This window comes from Elgaria multicarinata, chromosome 3, assembly GCF_023053635.1.
Source record: "Elgaria multicarinata webbii isolate HBS135686 ecotype San Diego chromosome 3, rElgMul1.1.pri, whole genome shotgun sequence".
Lineage (NCBI taxonomy): Eukaryota > Metazoa > Chordata > Lepidosauria > Squamata > Anguidae > Elgaria > Elgaria multicarinata.
In genome coordinates, this window is record NC_086173.1 from 111479672 (window position 1) to 111499274 (window position 19603).

Below are 19603 nucleotides of genomic sequence, written 5' to 3' on the forward strand. Positions count from 1 at the left end.
GGGTAACCCTAACTGTGCCTTTGCATTGAACTTAAAGGCAAACTAAATGTTTTGCTAATCATTAGAGTCAATGGAGATTCTATAGGGGTGGAATCTCAGGAAAAAAAGTGGGGAGAGGTTTAACACCCCCTACCCAAGTGCTGTGGTCCTCAATCACCACTGCACACACTTACACAAGACTAAGGAAAGCTACACGTCATTAGCAGAACTTTTTGTAGTGTTCTGTTACACCAGAACACACAAGCGGGACATAGCATAACAACATCCATGTTTGTGACCCCACTTTTACACAGATATTCCTCAGGCCTTAGCTAGACCTAAGGTTTATTCTGGAGTCGTCCCTCCCTGCTCCTGGGATCCCCTGTGTGTCATTTACATGAACAGGGATGACCCCGGGACGATTCCGGGATAAACCTTAGGTCTAGCTAAGGCCTCAGTAAACATGAAATGAGATCTCAATCGCAAAATTTGCAAAGATCTCTCCTGTCTGGGTCACACCGACAAAGCTGCCAAATGGAATCAAAGGAGATGTTCAAATGTTGCGCCCTGAACTGTATCTCACTTTGCACAAGCCATGGAAATAAAAGGATGCAGACCTTCAGCAAACATTCAGGTCTCAGACTCAGGAACCACTATAAAAACAAAACAAAACAAAACATCCTGGGGTGCTACTACTTCCATCATCAAATCCCCTGTCTTCATGCATTTCATTGCATATGCATATTTGAACAGTCACACTCAGAGAGAGGCCAAATAAGTTTTCCCTACCATAATCTGAATCTTTAAAACAGGCATCTAAGTGATCCTGGTCCTCGTCATAATCTTCAACATCGATGCTGTTTTTTGCGCTTTTCTTCAGTAACCTCTTGCCTGCATTTTTGTTGTTGCTGCTTCCAGTTTTTTTGGAGTTTGGGGCTGAGATAGAATTATTCTTAGCTTGGTTGGTGCCCCACGAAGGCTGTAGGCAGGGATCAGAAGACTGGAGGTTTGCCATCGACAACATCCCTTGGATCGCTTCCTGGGTGCTGGGAGATGCAGGTGGCTGACTAAAGGAAGACAATGAAGGGGGGAATGAAGAGAGCTATCAGCTCAAAATAAATACAGGAACCCCAGAATAAACAGGCGATGCCATACATTACCTATGCGACACATTCGCCAATGGCACATGTACTATCACTTGCCAGCCACACTCATTTTTGTGATTTACGTAGGCCAAACAGGGCAGTCTTATGTAAGAGAATGAATGTAGGAGGAATCAAGCACTAGAGTAGAAGATTTCAGGCTCTCTATCCCAGCAGACTTCTCCAAGCTGGCGCCCTCCAGGTGTGTTGGACTACAATTCCCAACACTCCCGCTGGGTACCAGAGAGCTTGAGACTAATATATTTAAATACAAAAACCACCTCATTGCACAGCAACTGATATTTCACCAATTCATGCTTTGATGCACCAGCAAGTGCAGGTTCCTTCCGTATTTTGTGCTGTGTGCCTGTATACCTCTTAGCCATCAGGATGCATTTTCCATGGGTTGGATCCAGAGTTGTACGGCTTGGAACTTACATAAGTTGAAAACTTTTCTTTTTTCTAAAGCTGTTAGACCTTGATTTTGTTCTTACTTTTAAACTGTTAGTTTTATTGTCCCCTGTGCCTGTTTGGTGCTTTCCTTTCCCCTCCCTTTTTGTCTTATTGTGATTTTATCAGAATGTAAGCCTATGTGGCAGGGCGTTGCTGTTTTATTGTTTTACTATGTATAGCACCATGTACATTCATGGTGCTATATAAATTAATAATAATAATAACAATAATAACATAACATAGCCCCTCTGCCTTGAAAATTTGCTCTGGAAGGTTCAGGGACTCTCCAGAACAGTGTGGAAGATGGTGTTGGGTGCTGCAGGGACAGGGGGTGAATCAGCAAAGATCACCCCCCCCTCCCGCCACTGCTTCAACCCACAGAAGCGTCCAGCTGTCACAGCAAAAACCTTGGCTGGATCCAACTCACTTCCATAAGAACATCAGAAGAGCCCCACTAGATCAGACCAAGGGTCCATTTAGTTCAGCACTCTGCTCACACAGTGACCAACCAGCTGTTGACCAGGGAACCATAAGCAGAACACGGTGTGACAACACACTCCCACCCATGTTCCCCAGCAGCTTACTGCCTGATACTGGATGGGTACCCTTCTGTTTGCAGAACTACAAATCTGGATCCAACCCATTAACTTTATCTCTCATCTTATTGGTTTGCTTTATTCCCTTCCATTGCACCTCAATGCACGTATATCCACTACCTTCTTTTTCCATTTCATTCAATTGATGGAATAGGCTCTTACATACAGCAAGCTATACTGTAACAAACTAGGTTATGCTACAATGAGCTCAGCAGCCTTAAGATGTCACAGAACTCTTTACTGTTGCTTCAACACAATAAGGTGACTACCCTCCTGGAATTGGAATGTTCATAAAATAATTATGTAGCCCTTATTAGAATTAAGCTTCTCCGTATCTCTATGCTCTGTAAAAGATTTATGACAGCCAATCAGATCTTTTACTTTCTTCACAGAAGCTACAGTATTTATCAAAATCTATTGCTGACAGGCTAATTCTAAGCAATTTGAATGTTTATGAACATTCCATGACATTACAGCAGCTCTGCTAACTCAGACAGATAACAAATGTTAGACTATTGCATATAAGGTTACTGTGGGGGGTTTTAAGAAATGTTGTGGTTTTTGGTTTAGACAAGTAAAGTGTTTTTAGGGGGAAAATATTTCAAGCAGGAAGGGCTCTAGAATGTGATAGATAACTTGCAAGGATTGGAAATTAATTGCAGGACAGCTGGGCACAAAGAAACAAAATGAAATTCAACATAGACAAATGTAAATGTGGAAAGAAGAAAAGAGCCACCAAATATAAGATGAGGTTAACTAATTAGGCAGCGGCATCTGACAGAAAGATTTAGAGGTTATAATTAATAACAAAATTAACATATGTTAACAAGGTATCATATTTAGTTATATCAGCATGAACTAGAGATGTTGGAGAAATCCACAATGGACTCAAATGAGTTCGGATTTCTATGAATCCGACCTGCAGATTCCACAGCAGACCAGCTTTTCCCGAGTCGCACAGTCTCAGTGGACCATTTTTTTCACTTCTGGAGGGGGGGGGGGCGTCTGCAAACTCACACTTGCACTAATGCACAGGAGCACAAGTGCAAATGAGCACCAAGGCACATTAGCATAAGTGGAAGAAAATTCTCATACATCTCTAAAAAAAAAAAATCTGATCCTGTCAATGAGTGGATGATGGAATGCAAGATGTTTGACAATCTGCAAAACCCAGATGGGATGGATCCGTACATCCTTAGAATGAACATTGTGCCAGTCGAGCCAGCACTGATGAAGACCTTGTTTGAACACTGTTTTCAGCTTTGGGGGTCATAATGGCCTCGGCCCACTTCAGACTTGGTCTGACCTGCTTCGGATCTAGATCCAAAGTGAGATCGGGACATCTGAAGCAGGTCCAACGTTGCGGTTTCCTGGGTGCTCGCTAAACAGCTTTTTGGTAATAGCCTGGAAAAGCTGGGTGCGAGGCTGACCAGGAGTCCATGAGACTCCCCCCCCCACTTGTCTCCCGAATCTGGTGAGCAACTACCCCTCACCTGCTGAGCTACACGAGCAGCCATAATCACCTGACATGTCCATTCGTGCTTGGCAGCCGCCCATCCTCCATGAGAGCCACCATTTTTAAGGAAGATGGGGGCTCTATACAATTATTGTGTAAATCTATTTGTTGTGTACAAAGGCGGCCGTACAGGGCTATTTCTGGATCACCACTTCAGTTCAGGATTCGGATCGGGAACCGAATTGGTGCACAGCGTTACTTAAAAGTTTTAAATTATTCAGAAGAAAGGTATGAATAGCCCACAAGAGTAGTCCTACAACAGTGATAGGGGACATGTGGCCTTCCAGATGCTGTTGGACTGCAATTTCCAACTGCCCTACCCAGCATAGCAAGGAATGATGGCAACTGCAATCTAACAACATCTGGAGGGCCATGTGTTCTCTGCCCCTGTCCGATAAGAGCAGGCACATTTCCCCCAAGTGACAGGATATGTCACCCAAAGGCCCATGCAAACAGCAGGCTAACTGAAGCACTCCCAGATAGCCTTCCAGGATTGGAGACTTTCTTTGCCAGCAGCTCTGGCTTCCTCCTCGTCCATTTTTCCTTCTAGGACAAAGATCACTATATCTGAGACTAGGAACTGAGAGGAAAGGTTGCATCCTGTCATGTCAAGAAGCAAACAGGAGTTCTCCCTGCTGGGGATTTACTTGTAAGCCCACAAGCCAGCTGCTTCAAATGCCAAGCATAAACATTGTTTACTCACAAGTCACTCCTTTACAGCTTTGGGGTGGGTGGGTCTGTGGCCTTGAAACATGGAAAGACTGGGGTAGCAGCACAAGGCGTATGTGTGTGTTATTGGGACGAGGGGAGAGGTTTGCCTCCCTTTGTCACAGAAATTAATTCAAAAGAGATAGTTGGTGTGTTTCACTGGCCTGTTCTTGGGTAGGATACCCATTTTGTTATGTTCAATATCACTGGGGGGGTGGGGGAAGCAACTCGGTTTGGTTTCCGCTATGGCGCCTCTAAGCCTCGTTGACCCGTGTCAGCTCGTGGGCGGCCTGCCTAGTAGTGCCTCCCTTTGATATGTTTGGTCTAAATGCTGACCTAGTCCTTATTATTATTATTTATTTATTTATATAGCGCCATCAATGTACATGGTGCTGTACAGAGTAAAACAATAAAATAGCAAGACCCTGCTGCATAGGCTTACATTCTAATAAAATCATAATAAAACAATTTATGGAGGGGAAGAGAATGCACCAAACAGGCAATTCCCAGTATTGCAGTATTAAATAGGTTCAACAAAGTTCTATACTAGCAATCTATACTGAAACTTAGCTAATCTGGTTTTATCAGTTATCAACTCTATGCACATTTAAGTCATTTGCTTGTTTTCACCAACAGCTTTCATAAAACCTTGAACCCCAGATACAGTGGAAATGGACCATCAAAAGCTGCCTGCCAAATGGGCAAATTAGGGAGGAACTGCCTAAAGCAAGGCAAATGCTAGCAAATAAATTGTGGGATCTGATCAAAACCAGTGGCTCTGGGGGTGGGTGGGTGGATTCAAGCCACAGACTGATTGTTTAACAAGCTCTTAAAGTGGCAAAACGTTGGGGCAAAATCTGCTGGTAGGCTCTCCTGAGCTAAACCCCATTTATCTAAATGGACCTTGAACAGGAGAGGTTCCTGGTGAAGTGTGTCCTTTAATTTAGCAACCTGTCACTTTGCCTTTGGCATAACAGTCTGCTGCCCTGCTCTTGAACAACTTCTTTTAATACCAATGAGGTTTGCACAGGAGATGTTTACGTTGGATTGTGCCCAATGTGTTTTTCATTAGGCACATTTGCAGCTTAGTAATTCTGGATCTGCTTGGAGTGAAATATGAAACAGGAAACAATTATTAAAGCCTGGAATGTCACATCCCCTTTCTGTAGTTTTAGTGATTATATATATATATATATATATATATATATATATATATATATATATTCACTAAAACTACAGAATACATAAAACTTAACAACACAAGATTTGCATATATATATATATATATATATATATATATATATATATATATATATTCCTTTGTCAAGTTAAAATTTATGAATGAGAGCTTCTTTAACTGGAGTGTGTGTGGTTGCTGGCAAATACTTCACATAATAAAGATTGGTTCCCTAGCTGAATAGCAGCTTTGAACTGTGGGTGAACATTATGTTGAAAATAATATAATCTTATAATTCCATGACCTAGAGGGTTCTTGGCACATAGAAGGAAGAATTCTAGCAAAAGCAGTTCGTAACTGACTTTACCCAAGACATTCCCCTTGGTCTGTGCTGTGTGTTACAGAACCTGGGTTAGTTCTCTGCTACTTTGCCCTTGAATACATGAACCTCACTTGCTGAATTTCTACATGTCATGCACCTGTTTTTAAGGGTCAGCATTTTTTTTAAAAAAAATACTGTTGAGTATAAAATTACGAAAAGATTTCTCTGTCTAAGAGAACATAATTATAACATCAATTCCACTACAGAATAAATGGTAATCGTTTATCAAACAGTGAATCATTACGGTAAGTTCCATTTTTCATCTAGACACAGACCATTAGTTTAGCCATTTCTGCAATGAAAAGAATTCCGTAGACGGAACAGTAGCTTGTGTCCAATAATTTGCAATGACATTTTTTTATTGTGACCCACTAATTAAAAATAAGCAACTTTATCCAAATTATTTAATAAGACTAACCATTATGCCTTACGGCCAAAATAGATCCAAAAACTTTATGCTACACTGCAGCCCCTCCGAGTATGAAAAAGTTCTATAAAATTGCAGCGGATTGCCAACACACAGATGGATTTCAAGGTCAGTGCCAGCACCTGGCATCCTTGGGCAGTGGCTGGGCTCCCAGTATGGCCCTTCCTGGGGCCTGCCCTAAGCCCCCCTTTTTAAAAACTGGCTTGGCACTCTGAGCTGTGCTGAGCAACTGTATCCAGCTGCTATATGTAGCATCCCTCCAGAATGATGTGGGACATTAAAATGCAGCCAAACTCAGCTACTTGGTGCCCTTTGTTGCATTGGTCAGAACACTGATGCTTGGTATCATCAAGGGCATGTCTACACCATGCCTTTTTCCCAGGCTCATCCCTGGATCGTCCCTTTGTCCAAATGATGCACAGGGGATCCCAGGGGCAAGCAGGGATGACCCCCTCCATTTTTCAAGGGTAACTGGTTGCCCAGTTATCCTGATTTTCCCCGTGGTCTCAGGACCATCCTGAGGACCGCAGCTGGTGTGCCGCATGCTCCTGGGGTCTGAAATAGTCATGGACCCACGCAGGGTGGCTCCGTTCCCATGGGGGAGGGGTGGGCAGCAATTTCACCACCCCAGGATGGCGGGGGGGGGGGGGTAGTTTGCCACACACACGGCTCCTCTTCTGGCAATAAAATAAAATAAAAAGGCGTCCACAACTCCCTCCTTACTTGCGGGATGTCACGCTGCCATTTGGATGCTGGGGGAGAATCGCTGAAGCAGGTAAGCCTGCCATCCTCCCCCGCTTCCTCCCTCTACACCCTTGGGTGTAGGCAAGCCCCAAGTAAGCTCAAGGGGGTCCCTCCAGCAAAGGAAGGGTTCTATCAGAAGTCACTTTGCCCGGAGGCTTCTCAAACATGAAGCCAGTCCTGGCAGATTTTATTCAACCTAACTGATAATCAAGTACCTCCTCTAAACTAATTTTAGGACGGCTTCAGGTAAAGTTGAGGATGTGGATTTTCTGATACTATTAAATATATCCAGCCATAGTTCTTCTAGAATATTTACCCCTAAATCTCTGTTCCAAGCACCCTTGTAATTATCCAGTTTGAAATTAACTTAGAAATAAACTTGCATCCTAGGGAAAATGCTCTTCTGTTATACAGGTTACAGATGACTAACCAGCTTTCCCAATTAGTCAGTGACCATAAATTTGATAGATTACTTAAATTTGCCTGCACCAGAACTCTTGAGCTGAAAATATTGGAACCAGGATAGTAGACTGGAGCGAGGGCCAGTCAGATGACAGGACAGACATTGTAGGATAAGACATCTGATTGTAACGTAGATACTAGTGTGGATTAAATTCTCATACAAATTCTCTTTCTAATCACTGAAACCTGCCATGTTGAAATATTATTTCTCAGCTCCCCCACCCCACCATCTCAAAATGGTGGCAAGTGAAAGCACCAAAGCAAGTTTTTACTATATAGGTGAGATCATAGAATCATAGAATAGCAGAGTTGGAAGGGAAGGCCATCGAGTCCAACCCTCTGCTCAATGCAGGAATCCACCCTAAAGCATACCTGACAGATGGTTGTCCAGCTGCCTCTTGAATGCCTCTAGTGTGGGCATCCCTAGGTAGTGTGGGCATCCCTAGGTAACTGGTTCCATTGTTGTACTGCTCTAACAGTCAAGAAGCTTTTCCTGATGTCCAGCCAGAATTTGACTTCCTGTAACTTGAGCCCGTTATTCCGTGATTTACAGATGAAATATGTAAATGTGGGGATTTTGTTCTAATCTGAGGAAGCTTTCCCCTCCCTGTTGGTTTGTTACTGCGATTTTAGAATGTAAGCCATATGGCAGGGTGTTTTGTGTTTGGTTTTATTTTGTTCTGTACAGCACCATGAAAATTGATGGTGCTATATAAATGAATATTAATAATAATAACAACAACAACAACAACAACAACAACAACAACATGGAGACCCCTCATCTTCAGACTTAAAATGGTAGAGTCATGGAAATTGACCAGGTTCGCATGTAGGCAAATCGTGGCTTAACCAACCCATAGATTTGTGGTCCATGAGTGAGAGTGAATGAGCACATTGCCTCCTGCTCCCTCCTTACTCCCACTTTTAATCAAAAACTTATGGTCACTTGGGTCATAGGTTGTGAGTGTGATGCGCAAACTGGGAGGGCTGGGTTGTTGTTTAGTGGCTAAACAACCTAGTGGGGAGGGATGAACATTGGAAAAAGACTGAAGAGATAACTGATGGATTGAATAGAAAGAACCACTCAGAGAAGAATGGGGCAGAGAATGCTCGCCTCCTACCCTGACATCGCATTCATCCAGGGAGACAATTTAATTTTGCTTTAAAAAGACCAAGGAAAGTTGAGATGAAAAAGGAAACCTTTTAAGGAAATTACATTTATCAAGAGTTGTATTCAGTCCTCCAGTGCACGTTACCAGGATCTAACTGCTTATATTAAAGCAAAACTGGTATGACACATTCCTGCTAAGCTTTCTTTAGCACAACGGAGAAATATGTTTTGTGGACTCTGCTGTCAGAAACCACAAGGCTTTCCAACATGTTAAAGGACTCTTTAAGGTTGTTTTGGATTAAAATAATTTCCAATTTAAATTGACTTTGGCACACAAAGTATAGTGGGGGCACAGGGAGAGGGGAAGGTTCGTTGGCCTAGAAAGTAGCCGCAGCAGTTGCACCCGTCCATGTGACCCAGTCTGCGACATGGAACTGGGTCACAGAGAAATGGCCCTTCTTGTGCCAGAAAAGTAATGCGTGAAACAGGTTTGGATCTGGAATTGCAAACTATCCGCAGAGAAATGGATGAAAGCAGCTAAGGGCAGTTTGAGGTCTGCTTGTCAAATGTCATAGTTCTAGTGCTATAGCTTCTCTCCTTGCTTTCGCAATGACACTTAGATTCACAGCTTTGCATCTGACCACCTCATTTCAAAAGAAATTCTGGTTGGGAAAGTTAGATCAAACTTTACTTTTCCATTCACAGTAGATTTCATTTCAAATGTTTACAAAACGATGGAGTTGATGGCAAATGAACAAGACCCCCAAACCAGTCCATGGGGAGGCCCATTTCATTTTTGTTGCCCTTTGGAGAAATTAGTTTTCAAAACCATTTGCTATTTTCCTGGGATTTTGAAGCCAGTTTTCTCTAGTACCTCCTTCCAAAGAACCCATAATTAGGATTACGAGCACATGAATAAAAACCATTTTGCATAAATTAAATGGTTCTCATTTTCTCTTAATTGAACCATTTATTTTGAAATAAATAATCTTCTTTATTGTTATCGGTTAGGTAGATTTTCAGCATTATTAGCAGAGAGTGTTCCAGTTTTACAATTGTATTACAAACACATTCTGCAGCTGCCTGCCTCCGGGGCATGAGTCAAAAAACAAAGCAAAACCCAGAGCTTACCCAAGAAAAAAAACATTATTGTAATGGAAAACCACTGCGAATGTGCATATAGGAGACAAAAGGCAGCACAGTATTTCAGGATAGGTGCTGGCACTTGCTGATGCCTTACCTGTTGGTATTATACTCTAAACCCCCAACTTCTTTGCTCGCCTGCAAAAGATCCAGAATGCCTGCTGAACTTCCAGTCTCTTTCTTCACTTTAGAATTGCGCCCGGGCTTGGCCTCTGTGTCAATGTGGAGAGAATCTTCATCTGAGGAGTCATCACTCTAAAGACGTCATCAAAAAAATATTAAATAACAGATTACACTAGTAGTAGGAAGTCCAAAATAAAGGGTTTTTTTTAGAAAAAATATTTTCATATCTCACTTTTCATAAAATCCTAGGGGAGTTAACAATAATATTAGAAATGGCCAATGCTAAATAAAAGACATATGCCTCTAATAAAACAAATAGATAATCAGCAGAGAAAACAAACAGTCCTATTCATTGTAGTGGCAACTAGCCACTCTAAAATGCTTGGTAAACATTGATTGGGTTCAGCCATCACACCATGGCTCATCAACCCATGATGAGCTGCAGCACCCACGGGCACCACATTGCATAGGCAATCCTGCCCCCTTGGGGGTTGTCGTGTCGTGTGAACTCAGAGAGAGTTATGTGAGAGTTAAAAACCCTAGAATTGATCATGGATCATGCAAAAAGTTACTTAATCTCACATAACCCACACACTCTGGGTTCACACAGCACAACAACCCTCGAGTAGAGATTACATATTCAAAATGGCAGCTACACATGCCCCGCATCTTAAATAAACCACAGTTAAATAACTGTTAAATAATGCACAGTAGGCTCCCATTTTGTGTGAACAGTCCTATTGTAGTAGCAACTAGCTACTCATAAATGCCTGGATCTTAGCTTAGTGCTGAAATGTTAGCAAGGTTTACATCAGTTGCATCCCTTGAAGGAGGGCATCCCAAAGTTGGGAGACCACAATAGAGAAGGCCGATGGGGGCACTGCTCTGCTTCGTGGGTATTCCAGTTTTTAAAATGTCCCTCTCCACTCCGAAAAATCAAAGCTTCGACGGAGCTCCGGCACAGCTCTAACGGGCATTACTATCAAAAGGGGTGTTTCTTGTCAACATGAAAGATCAGTCAATATCCAGTGTACATCTACAATACCTGCTATGCCATGGAAGTCCCTATTTTAGAAGAATAAAATAATATAGTAACAGTATACCTTGTACAATACTGATTCCACCTTTGGCTTCTTAACTGGTGTATGCTGTGTGGTTTCTTTCTTATCTGATAAAACTAGGAAGAAATTGAAATACAGAATTTACTCCGACAAAGTGAAGAAATGACATGCAATGTAGCTCAATCCATTGTATTTTTTTAAAAGCGTTTTGCTAATACCATCATTGGTGTCAATTCACTTCTGCAAATGTGTCTCATGCCAAAAGGCATGGGATGGATCCAGGTTTAAGCTGGATCAATGGCGCTGCCAGAAGTGGACTTCCCCGTTCCCTCCTTTCCATGGCAGACCCTTTGCCCTGAAGAATGGGGTGAGACATAGCATGAGTGTGGGGGGGAAGGGTTCCCTCAAAATGGGGTTGAGGGATCTTCCATGAGCAAAGCCCTTCCTCTTGCGGAAGTTAGATCCTGGATCCAACCTATACACTTAATATTAATGCCCATAAATATAATTAACACAAACAAGAACAGATAAAAGGATTAAACAAAGTTGTTTTTCAAACAAAAAGCATTGTCCACACAAGCACACCAACTCCAGCTGCACTCCATGGGACCCTCTTCCCTTGGCCATGCATGGATCACTCAGCACACAAAGCCATGACTCTGAATTCAGTACTCTCCCTTTCCTCCCCAGGGTTCTGACCAACATGCTACTCTTGCTACATGGGATGGAACATTTGCTTAGGTAATTGTTTGCACAAAAGGAGAACTAGTCTTACAGGGCAAATCTCGTTTTGTGGTGTTTTTCTTTCTTCTAATTGGAAATTCATCTATTTTCAGTTCTCCATCATCCGAGACATACTCATATTCATCTTTCACAGGTTTTGTTTTATCTTCTTTAAAATTTTGAAGGGATCCAAATATGCCAGGATTCAGCTGAGTTTTTACTCCCTTTGAACTATTTAGGTCAAGGAGATGAAACAGCAATACAGGGACAGGGTTATATATCATAAATATCATCACATTATCAACTTTTTTATTACAAGAAATGGCAGGAAGACACAGAGGAGGATACAATGAGCTCCATATATAATATTATTGGTTAAGTGGATAAGCAGATGTACTGCACAAAATTCTCAAATCACAACTAGACTTCATGAAACCTAATCTAATTGCAAGTTCTTTAAAATAGTAGACAAATGTATGCATGTCATCCTAATTTTCAGCTCATTTAACTTCAAATTAACTGTTTTAAATTAACTACATATCTAATTAACCATGTCAAAAACAAATTATAAACTTTGCTAAGGAAGTCAGGAACCAAACTCCAATTACAGGAGAAAATTGTAGAAATACAGATCACAAAATTTTATTCTCATTATAAAATGCTAGAAGTTTATTTTTATTATTAAAATGGCTGCAATGCAGTAGAGATCATTTATTTAACCATCTTCAAGTTATCCTTTAACACAAGTTTAACACACTTTTTAAAGTACAGATTTTTAATTGCTTATGAAATGCTTTTTTATTGTTTGCATCCACATGTGCATGTTCATCAATGTCTGAAAAATAGATATGTTTGGAAAGACACTAGGGAATGCTGGCTTATATTTACAGATCTGTCCATTTCTTTGAGCTGTCAGGCATCCATAAAGTTTGTCACGTTCACAGGTGAATGCCAGTATTTTTAGGGATTGGCCCCATCAGCTCTGCAGGTACATGCACCCCAAGAAGATATGGGAACTGATTTGGAGTCAGACAGGGAGGGGAAAGGTGCTGCCAAAGCGCTAAGCTGGTAGGAGCAGGAGGTCACTGAGAACAACAGTGACAAATGGGAGGATCATAGAACCATAGAATAGTAGAGTTGGAAGGGGCCTACAAGGCCATCGAGTCCAACCCCCTGCTCAATGCAGGAATCCACCCTAAAGCATCCCTGACAGGGATCTTAGTTGAAACTTATTTTAAAAAAGAAGCATCCAGATAAAATGCAAAAGTTCAGAGAGGGGCAACAAAGATGATCAAGGGACTAGAAACTAAGTCCTACAAGGAAAGATTGAAGTGACTGGGTATGTTTAGCCTTGAGAAGAGAAAACTGGATGGGGGGTGGGGGAGGGTATCATGAGAAGAAGGGATACATTTCTAAGTCACCTTGGGAAGTCCTCAAATGATGTCCCTCTAATATGTACTAGCTGGCCAATCCTGTGTAGCCACCACTATGTACAGGATTTCCATGTATCTTTGTCAGGCACTTGCCAATGCATTCTGGACTCCAAATCTTGCCATGGCTTGGGTATCACCAAGCACAGACTCCTCAAGAGCTTTTGCTGTGGCCACTTCACACACTGTTCTGACAACACTATGGGAAGGGTGGCTGGGCTAACCATGTTGCATGGTGGTTAATATAACCACTATGTGTGCTGCTGCCAGACAACCACGTAATCATCCTCTACAGGGTGGTTAACCTAACCACACCCTAACCAGCTACCAGCAAGCAGAATACTACAGTCCTCCAGCAACTCACTCACACATCCTAGTGCTCTCAGCAGCCCAGATTGCCAGTGGTGGCTATTACAGGGCCAGCGCTGCAACAGCTGTTTTAAAGCTTTTAACCTTCAAGGAAACTGCAAAAATAATTAAAAAAAAACTGTTCCAAAACAACATTGTTGGCCTTTTTAAAAATTATTTTTGCAGTTTTCCCAAACCAAGACAATCCAATTCCATTGACAGGGAGAGCACTGTTAATGTCCAAGGGCGAGATCAACTACAGAGCTCCAGCAGGAACAGCAGGGCTGTTTTCGGCAGCTCTTGCAAAGGAGCTCTATGATAGCGCTTGGTTAACCACAGGGGCTTGCTCAGATGACGCACTAAGGCCTTTGCTAGATCACGGGTTAGCCCGGGGTGAATTCCGGGCTCGCCCCTGTGTGTCCACATGATGCACAGGGGATCCCGGGCTCAGGCAGGGGTCAACCCTCCCTTGCCCTGCGGTAACGGGCTCCAGTTGTAGCCCAGTATTTCCTGCGGCCTTGGGCTGAGCCCGAGACTGCAAGCGTGTAGACCGTTCCGCCGCTTTTCCTGGCTACCGCAATTACTCGCGAGTAGCCGGGAAAAGCAGTGGATGGGGCACAGCGCTTCTCAGGAGCACTGTGCCCATTGGGGCAGGGGGAGAGATCACGGCCTGGGGGGAGATCGCAGTAGGGGGAGATCGCAGCCAGGGGGGGAGATCATGGCAGGGGGGAGATTGGGGGCAGGGTGGGGGAGTGGGGAAACCTTTTTTTTAAAAAAAGCCAACTCACTTTGGTCCTTTAAGAAAAAAAATGGCGGACGCAATGGGGCTTTCCTTTAGCCCATTGCGTCTGACATTTAGACTGGGGTGACAGCCCGCACTGCTTGACTCGCAGGCTCGCCCCTCCTCCCGCACAGATTGAAAGGTAGGTCTAGCAAAGGCCTAAGCCATCGTGGTTAGTTCAGAATGTTTAAACATCACAGCTTAGTGTAGTCTGAACTGGGCCACCATAGTCATGTGAATTATACCATCATAAGGAACCTTTCCTGAAGAAGTGGTACAATTACTTAACATTTTCTGTGGATCCTTCAACTGTACCATCAAGAGTCATGTAAAATCTCTTGTGAGAAGCAGACCTGCAATATTAATTGTGGGAGTTCAATGCTTGAGTCTGGCCCATGACTCCACACAGGAGTTTCTTCTTTGGACTAAGGAGAGCAAAGAGAACATTTCACAGCCCCTCTACTTTTGTGTACACTTAGGCCTTAGCTAAACCTAAGGTTTATCCCGGGATCGTCCTGGGGTCATCCCTGCTTGCTCTCAGGAACCCCTGTGTGTCATTTACATGAACAGGGATGACCCCGGGATGATCCCAGGATAAACCTTAGGTCTAGCTAAGGCCTTAGTTGCATTTTACAAAGTACAAATCCCATCCCTTTGCATGTCTGCTTGGATATAAGTCTAATTGAGGACAAAAGAGCCTGTTGCCAAGTAAAATTCTTTAGATGAAGTTGGAGTGCTTGAAAAAAATAATTATGGCATGTATATGTTGTATTAGTTAATGTGCATTGCCAAAGTTGCACCTACCCCAATAGTTTCTTGTTGGAGAAGGAAAACATAAATTTATTGTCCTTGTTTCCTGATAATGGTGTCTTCTCCAATTTGTGTTCTTCTTCCATTTTCAGTAATGAATCAGGCTTACTGTTCTGAAAATAAGGGTAACAGGAACATTTCAGGATAACAATTATTATTTTAGCAGTGAGATTTTTTTTGTTTTTGCTTGTTAAATCCTTAGAGCAGATGGAACATAAATCTGAACAAACACATAGGTAACATGGCAGATACCCAAATCTTGCGATCATAAGATCTGTCCCCAATCGTATAATGTGTTACAAGATAGAAAAATGGGTATGTAAGACCATCTGGAAGTAGTGCTGCTCAGAGCCAATCCAAGATAGTGCAATGGCACAGCACCATTCTTAGCTGCTGCAAATCAACAGTGCATAAAGTCAATGAGAAGGAGAGAAATGATTGGAAAGGAAGCATGGCAGCTTTCTGGAGCCTTTAAAACTGGGTCGAATGCACACTTAAAAATGGGGTCAGTTCTAGGTTACAGAACTACAAGTAAAGTAGGAAGGCATTTGGCGTCATGGCAAGCAGTGACCACTGGGGTGAATTTTTAAGCTATTAATCAGAAATGTCTGTGGGCCCAAGGCTAAGAAGCTGGGGGAAATGCTGCTAGCTAGATCTTGGGCTTTCCACAGTGCAATGCAATGATGAGGTAGGAAAGGTCTATGAAATTGGGCCACACAGTCCCACAGAAGTATAGTAATACATCAACAAGTGAAGTCGTTCCCACCCTTGTCTCTCTCTCTCTCTCTCTCTCTCTCTCTCTGTGTGTGTGTGTGTTTGTGTGTGTGAGCGAACAAGAGAAAATGTGAATCAGATCTCTATGTGCCTCATACAATACAGTAATTCATACAATTCAACTGCAAGTGACCGGATTGATTTGCCATACTAGTCTCAAGTTCAATGCCAGTGAGGTCATGTTGATACAAGACATTTTCTACATTGTGACAGGTATGCACATCTGTAGGATCAATTAAACAAATCTACGTGCAGTCAATTCAAATGGGTCATTATACAGTAATGACACTAAATGGGTTGGATCCTGAATTCTTTTCCATAAACCAAAGAGCTCCTTCTATCTACAAAAAGGACTCCAATTCAGCCAAGGTTTCTGTTGGAGGAAGAGGGGGGGAGGCCATTTTCACCCATTTCCCCTCTACTCTGTAGCCCCCTGCATCATCCCCATAATGTTCCAGAGGGTCCCCCTGTCCTCTGAAGTAGATTGTTATGGATTCAACAGGCTTCAACGGGAGGAGAAATCAGTGAAAACTGACTCCCACCATTTGCACTGGTGGGAACATCCTGTCTGTGGAACACTGCTGAGGCGATGCTCCCACATCCTACGACCTTAGCTAGACCTACCTTATAGTCCATGACGGAGGAGGGAAGATCTCACGTTGTGATTAACACGAGATCTCTCCTCCGTTTACACGTGAGGTGCGACGACCTCAGGAAGAGAGGCGTCGCACCCGCCATTTTTTATTTTTAAAGAGGAAGGACCACATGAACGGTCGTGCGCTAAAGGTAAGGTGTTTTTTTTAAAAAAGTAACTACTTTTGCTGCTCCCCCCACCCTAACCCCGATGGGCGTGGAGCTGGGTCAAACCACAGCAACAGGCCACACATTCTGCGGTCTCGGGCTCAGCCCAAGATCATGGAAAAAGAGGGCCCAAAGGAGAGGGCTCCATCCTGGGATCCCCTGTGCGTCATGTGGACGCACAGGGATGATCCTGGGGTTAACCCCGTGATAAAGCCCGGTCTAGCTAAGGCCTATATCACCCATTGGCAGAAGCTCTCCAAGCAGATATTTAACCCCAAATCCTTTCTTGGAAAATTCATTTCTTAATGTGACTGAGCTGAACTGGTAGGAGAGCATCTGGAAAACATATTTGTCTGTCCCCCTTGGGAATTTTTCAGAGTAGAAGATAAAGGGCCTGTTCAGACAACATGCTAAGCCATGGATAGGCCACTAACCCTTTTGCAGCAAATGTTCAGTGAGTGTGTTTTGGCCATGGTTATGTAACCACTATGGCTAGGAATGGTACACACTAAGCCATGGTTCACATGACATACTAAGCCATAATGTTTAGCTCAAAATGCTTAACCATCTGAACAGAGTCAATGGAGAACTTGCCCTCACTCTGAATTGGTTTGGTGCCAATCATTCCTGATTGGCTGGGGAGAATCACTATTCCCAGCAAGAAGACAATCCTAAATAAATAAATAAATAAATATGCTGCTGAAGCTGCTGAATGGAGCATAAAATGTTAGCAAAAAGGCTGAGCAAGGAGAGGTTTCAGGGATATTTCAGGCACCCGCTGTGTGCCAAAAATGCTTATGTGTGAACAGTCAGTAGTTCCTTCATCTCAGAATTGCATTGAAACTTCTGTAGAAGCACAAGGTAAGAGAGACCCTACCTTATATTTCCATTTTGCTTCTGTTTTGGTCTTATTCTGCTCCCGGATCTCAAACTTTTCCACCTCATTTTGCTTATCAACAGGTTCTTTATTAGGGGTACTCAAAGCATTCTTGGCAGCCTAATTCAAGTAAACAAACAAACAAAACTAACAAACAAATCAGGATATTATCTCAAACACAAAGACAATGAAACATGCTTGTCTGGTGTTAATTTACCACATGCCAATTTGGTCAGTGTGAACATTCAGAGCAGTAATGCCTAACATACGCCTGGAATTTATTTCGACAAAGACAGCTTTAAAACATCAAATGTCAAGCTGAAATGAAACAGAAAATTAATTCCCATTATTATGAATATACTGCCAAGATAATAAGCAAAATGCGCCAATCTGCCTGCCTGATGTGTCATAGGATTTTTAAGCTCCATAATATATAAAGATAGCTGCATGCCGGGTAAACTGTTAATATCTTATTTTCATGTTATACATAGTTATTAGCCAGATTCTGAACCAATTTCCCTCTCACAGTAGTGCTTTCTCTCTCTTTTTGTATTCAAATGCTGTGTGATCCACATGGAACTTTATCTTTCAGAGGAGTCCATTGCAAACATCGATTCTCACAAGCATCCAGAAATTCTCAATAGCAGTTACTTCAGCTAAGGAGCTAATACCTTCCCAAGATCAATGTCCCACATGGATGCAATCATCCATCAATTGGAAACACGCACACATACAACCTGAAAACACCCCAGTCAGAAAATTGGAAGGGTGACTCCGTATGTTAATTGCGTGAAGCAGGCCCATGTGTTGGCAAAAGCAGCAGGACCATAAGGCTGGCCACCCCCACCCCCTCCTGAGGTTACACTGCTCCCTGGCCCTGCCTCTTGCTCTCCATGCATTGAGTGTGGACATCTCAGCCAGGGCAATTGCTTGGAGACCTCTGCAGAAGGTGGAAACGTGTGTGATCAGGGTTCCAGCTCCCATGGAAACCTATACACATAAGCTTCTCCAGCTCAGACTGAATCTGTGAATGCCCCAGGGGTGGGGGGATAGAACCACATGACCTCAGGGATGGGGCCAGTAGTGTGGCCCTCTGGCCCTTTCAGCATGTCAAGGGTTCTTCACCCCTAAGCCCTTTTGCTCACCTTTCCCTTCTTTGGTGTTTCAATCTTTGTTAGGGCCTCCTTTGTGTGAGCCTCAAGAAGGTCTAAGTTAGGAATGGCAGGCGGAGGAGCTTCTTTTGCTTTCTTGCCCTTTTTCTTCCCTTCCCCCTTTACTTTGGGTGTCTTGGGAGGTTTGGGAGGTTTTGGTGGCTTGGGTGGTTTTGGCGGCTTGGGAGGTTTGGCAAGCTTGGAGGGTTTGGGCGTTTTCATTGCTTTGGGAGTCTTTTTCTTAGGGGCTTTTTCGACTGGTGGCAGCGGTGGAGGTGGCGATGGCGGTGGCGGAGGGGGCGGAGGCGTCCGTGGTGCAGGCGATGGGATTTCCTCTTTTTCCACAGGGCTGATCTCCTCAACATTCACACTGGCACCCACTTCAGGTTTGTTGACTTTCAAAGCATTCTGCAAGAGAAGGGAATGTGAACACGTATTCAGAGCCAGCTTTCAAAAACGGATCCTTGATTCAGCTCATGTACCAGTATAGCTGGGCTTCATAAGTATTGTCACAAAGAAGGCCAAAATCAGGCCTGCTGAAGGCTAGGCAAGTTTTAAAAAACTGAAACCAAGAGGGATCTGAGGCTGCGCTGCGGCCCGAGCTGCACATTACGAGAGCAACAAAGTTGCTGCTTTGTTCTCCATGACTTCAGTTCTCCATGACTTCATCCCAGTAATAACCAAATGTGGAAAACCAAGGCAGAGACAAGGTCACATGAGAAGATCAGTTTGTGATCCAGCCTCTGATGCTGATGTGGTTTCTCAAATGATCCTGCCCTTCCCACATGGTTTGTGGATTCCTAAAAACCACTGGTCCAGGGTGGGATGGAGCTCAGGGCGGGGAGGATAGCAATGGGGCTGCTCTTGAAATGTAAGAATAGGGC

General features: G+C 43.2%; 1 protein-coding gene across 1 annotated transcript in view; it reads right to left on the reverse strand.

Moving 5' to 3' along the window:
• Positions 1-19603, reverse strand: part of PHF2 (PHD finger protein 2) — a 136448-nt gene that overhangs the window by 17453 nt on the left and 99392 nt on the right. The window contains exons 12-18 of the mRNA XM_063121257.1: positions 18714-19127; positions 17569-17688; positions 15111-15229; positions 11800-11978; positions 11067-11140; positions 9938-10095; positions 769-1046 (exon numbers count right to left, since the gene is read on the reverse strand). Coding sequence (XP_062977327.1) covers positions 769-1046; positions 9938-10095; positions 11067-11140; positions 11800-11978; positions 15111-15229; positions 17569-17688; positions 18714-19127 — 1342 coding nt within the window. The remainder of the gene's footprint in view (positions 1-768; positions 1047-9937; positions 10096-11066; positions 11141-11799; positions 11979-15110; positions 15230-17568; positions 17689-18713; positions 19128-19603) is intronic.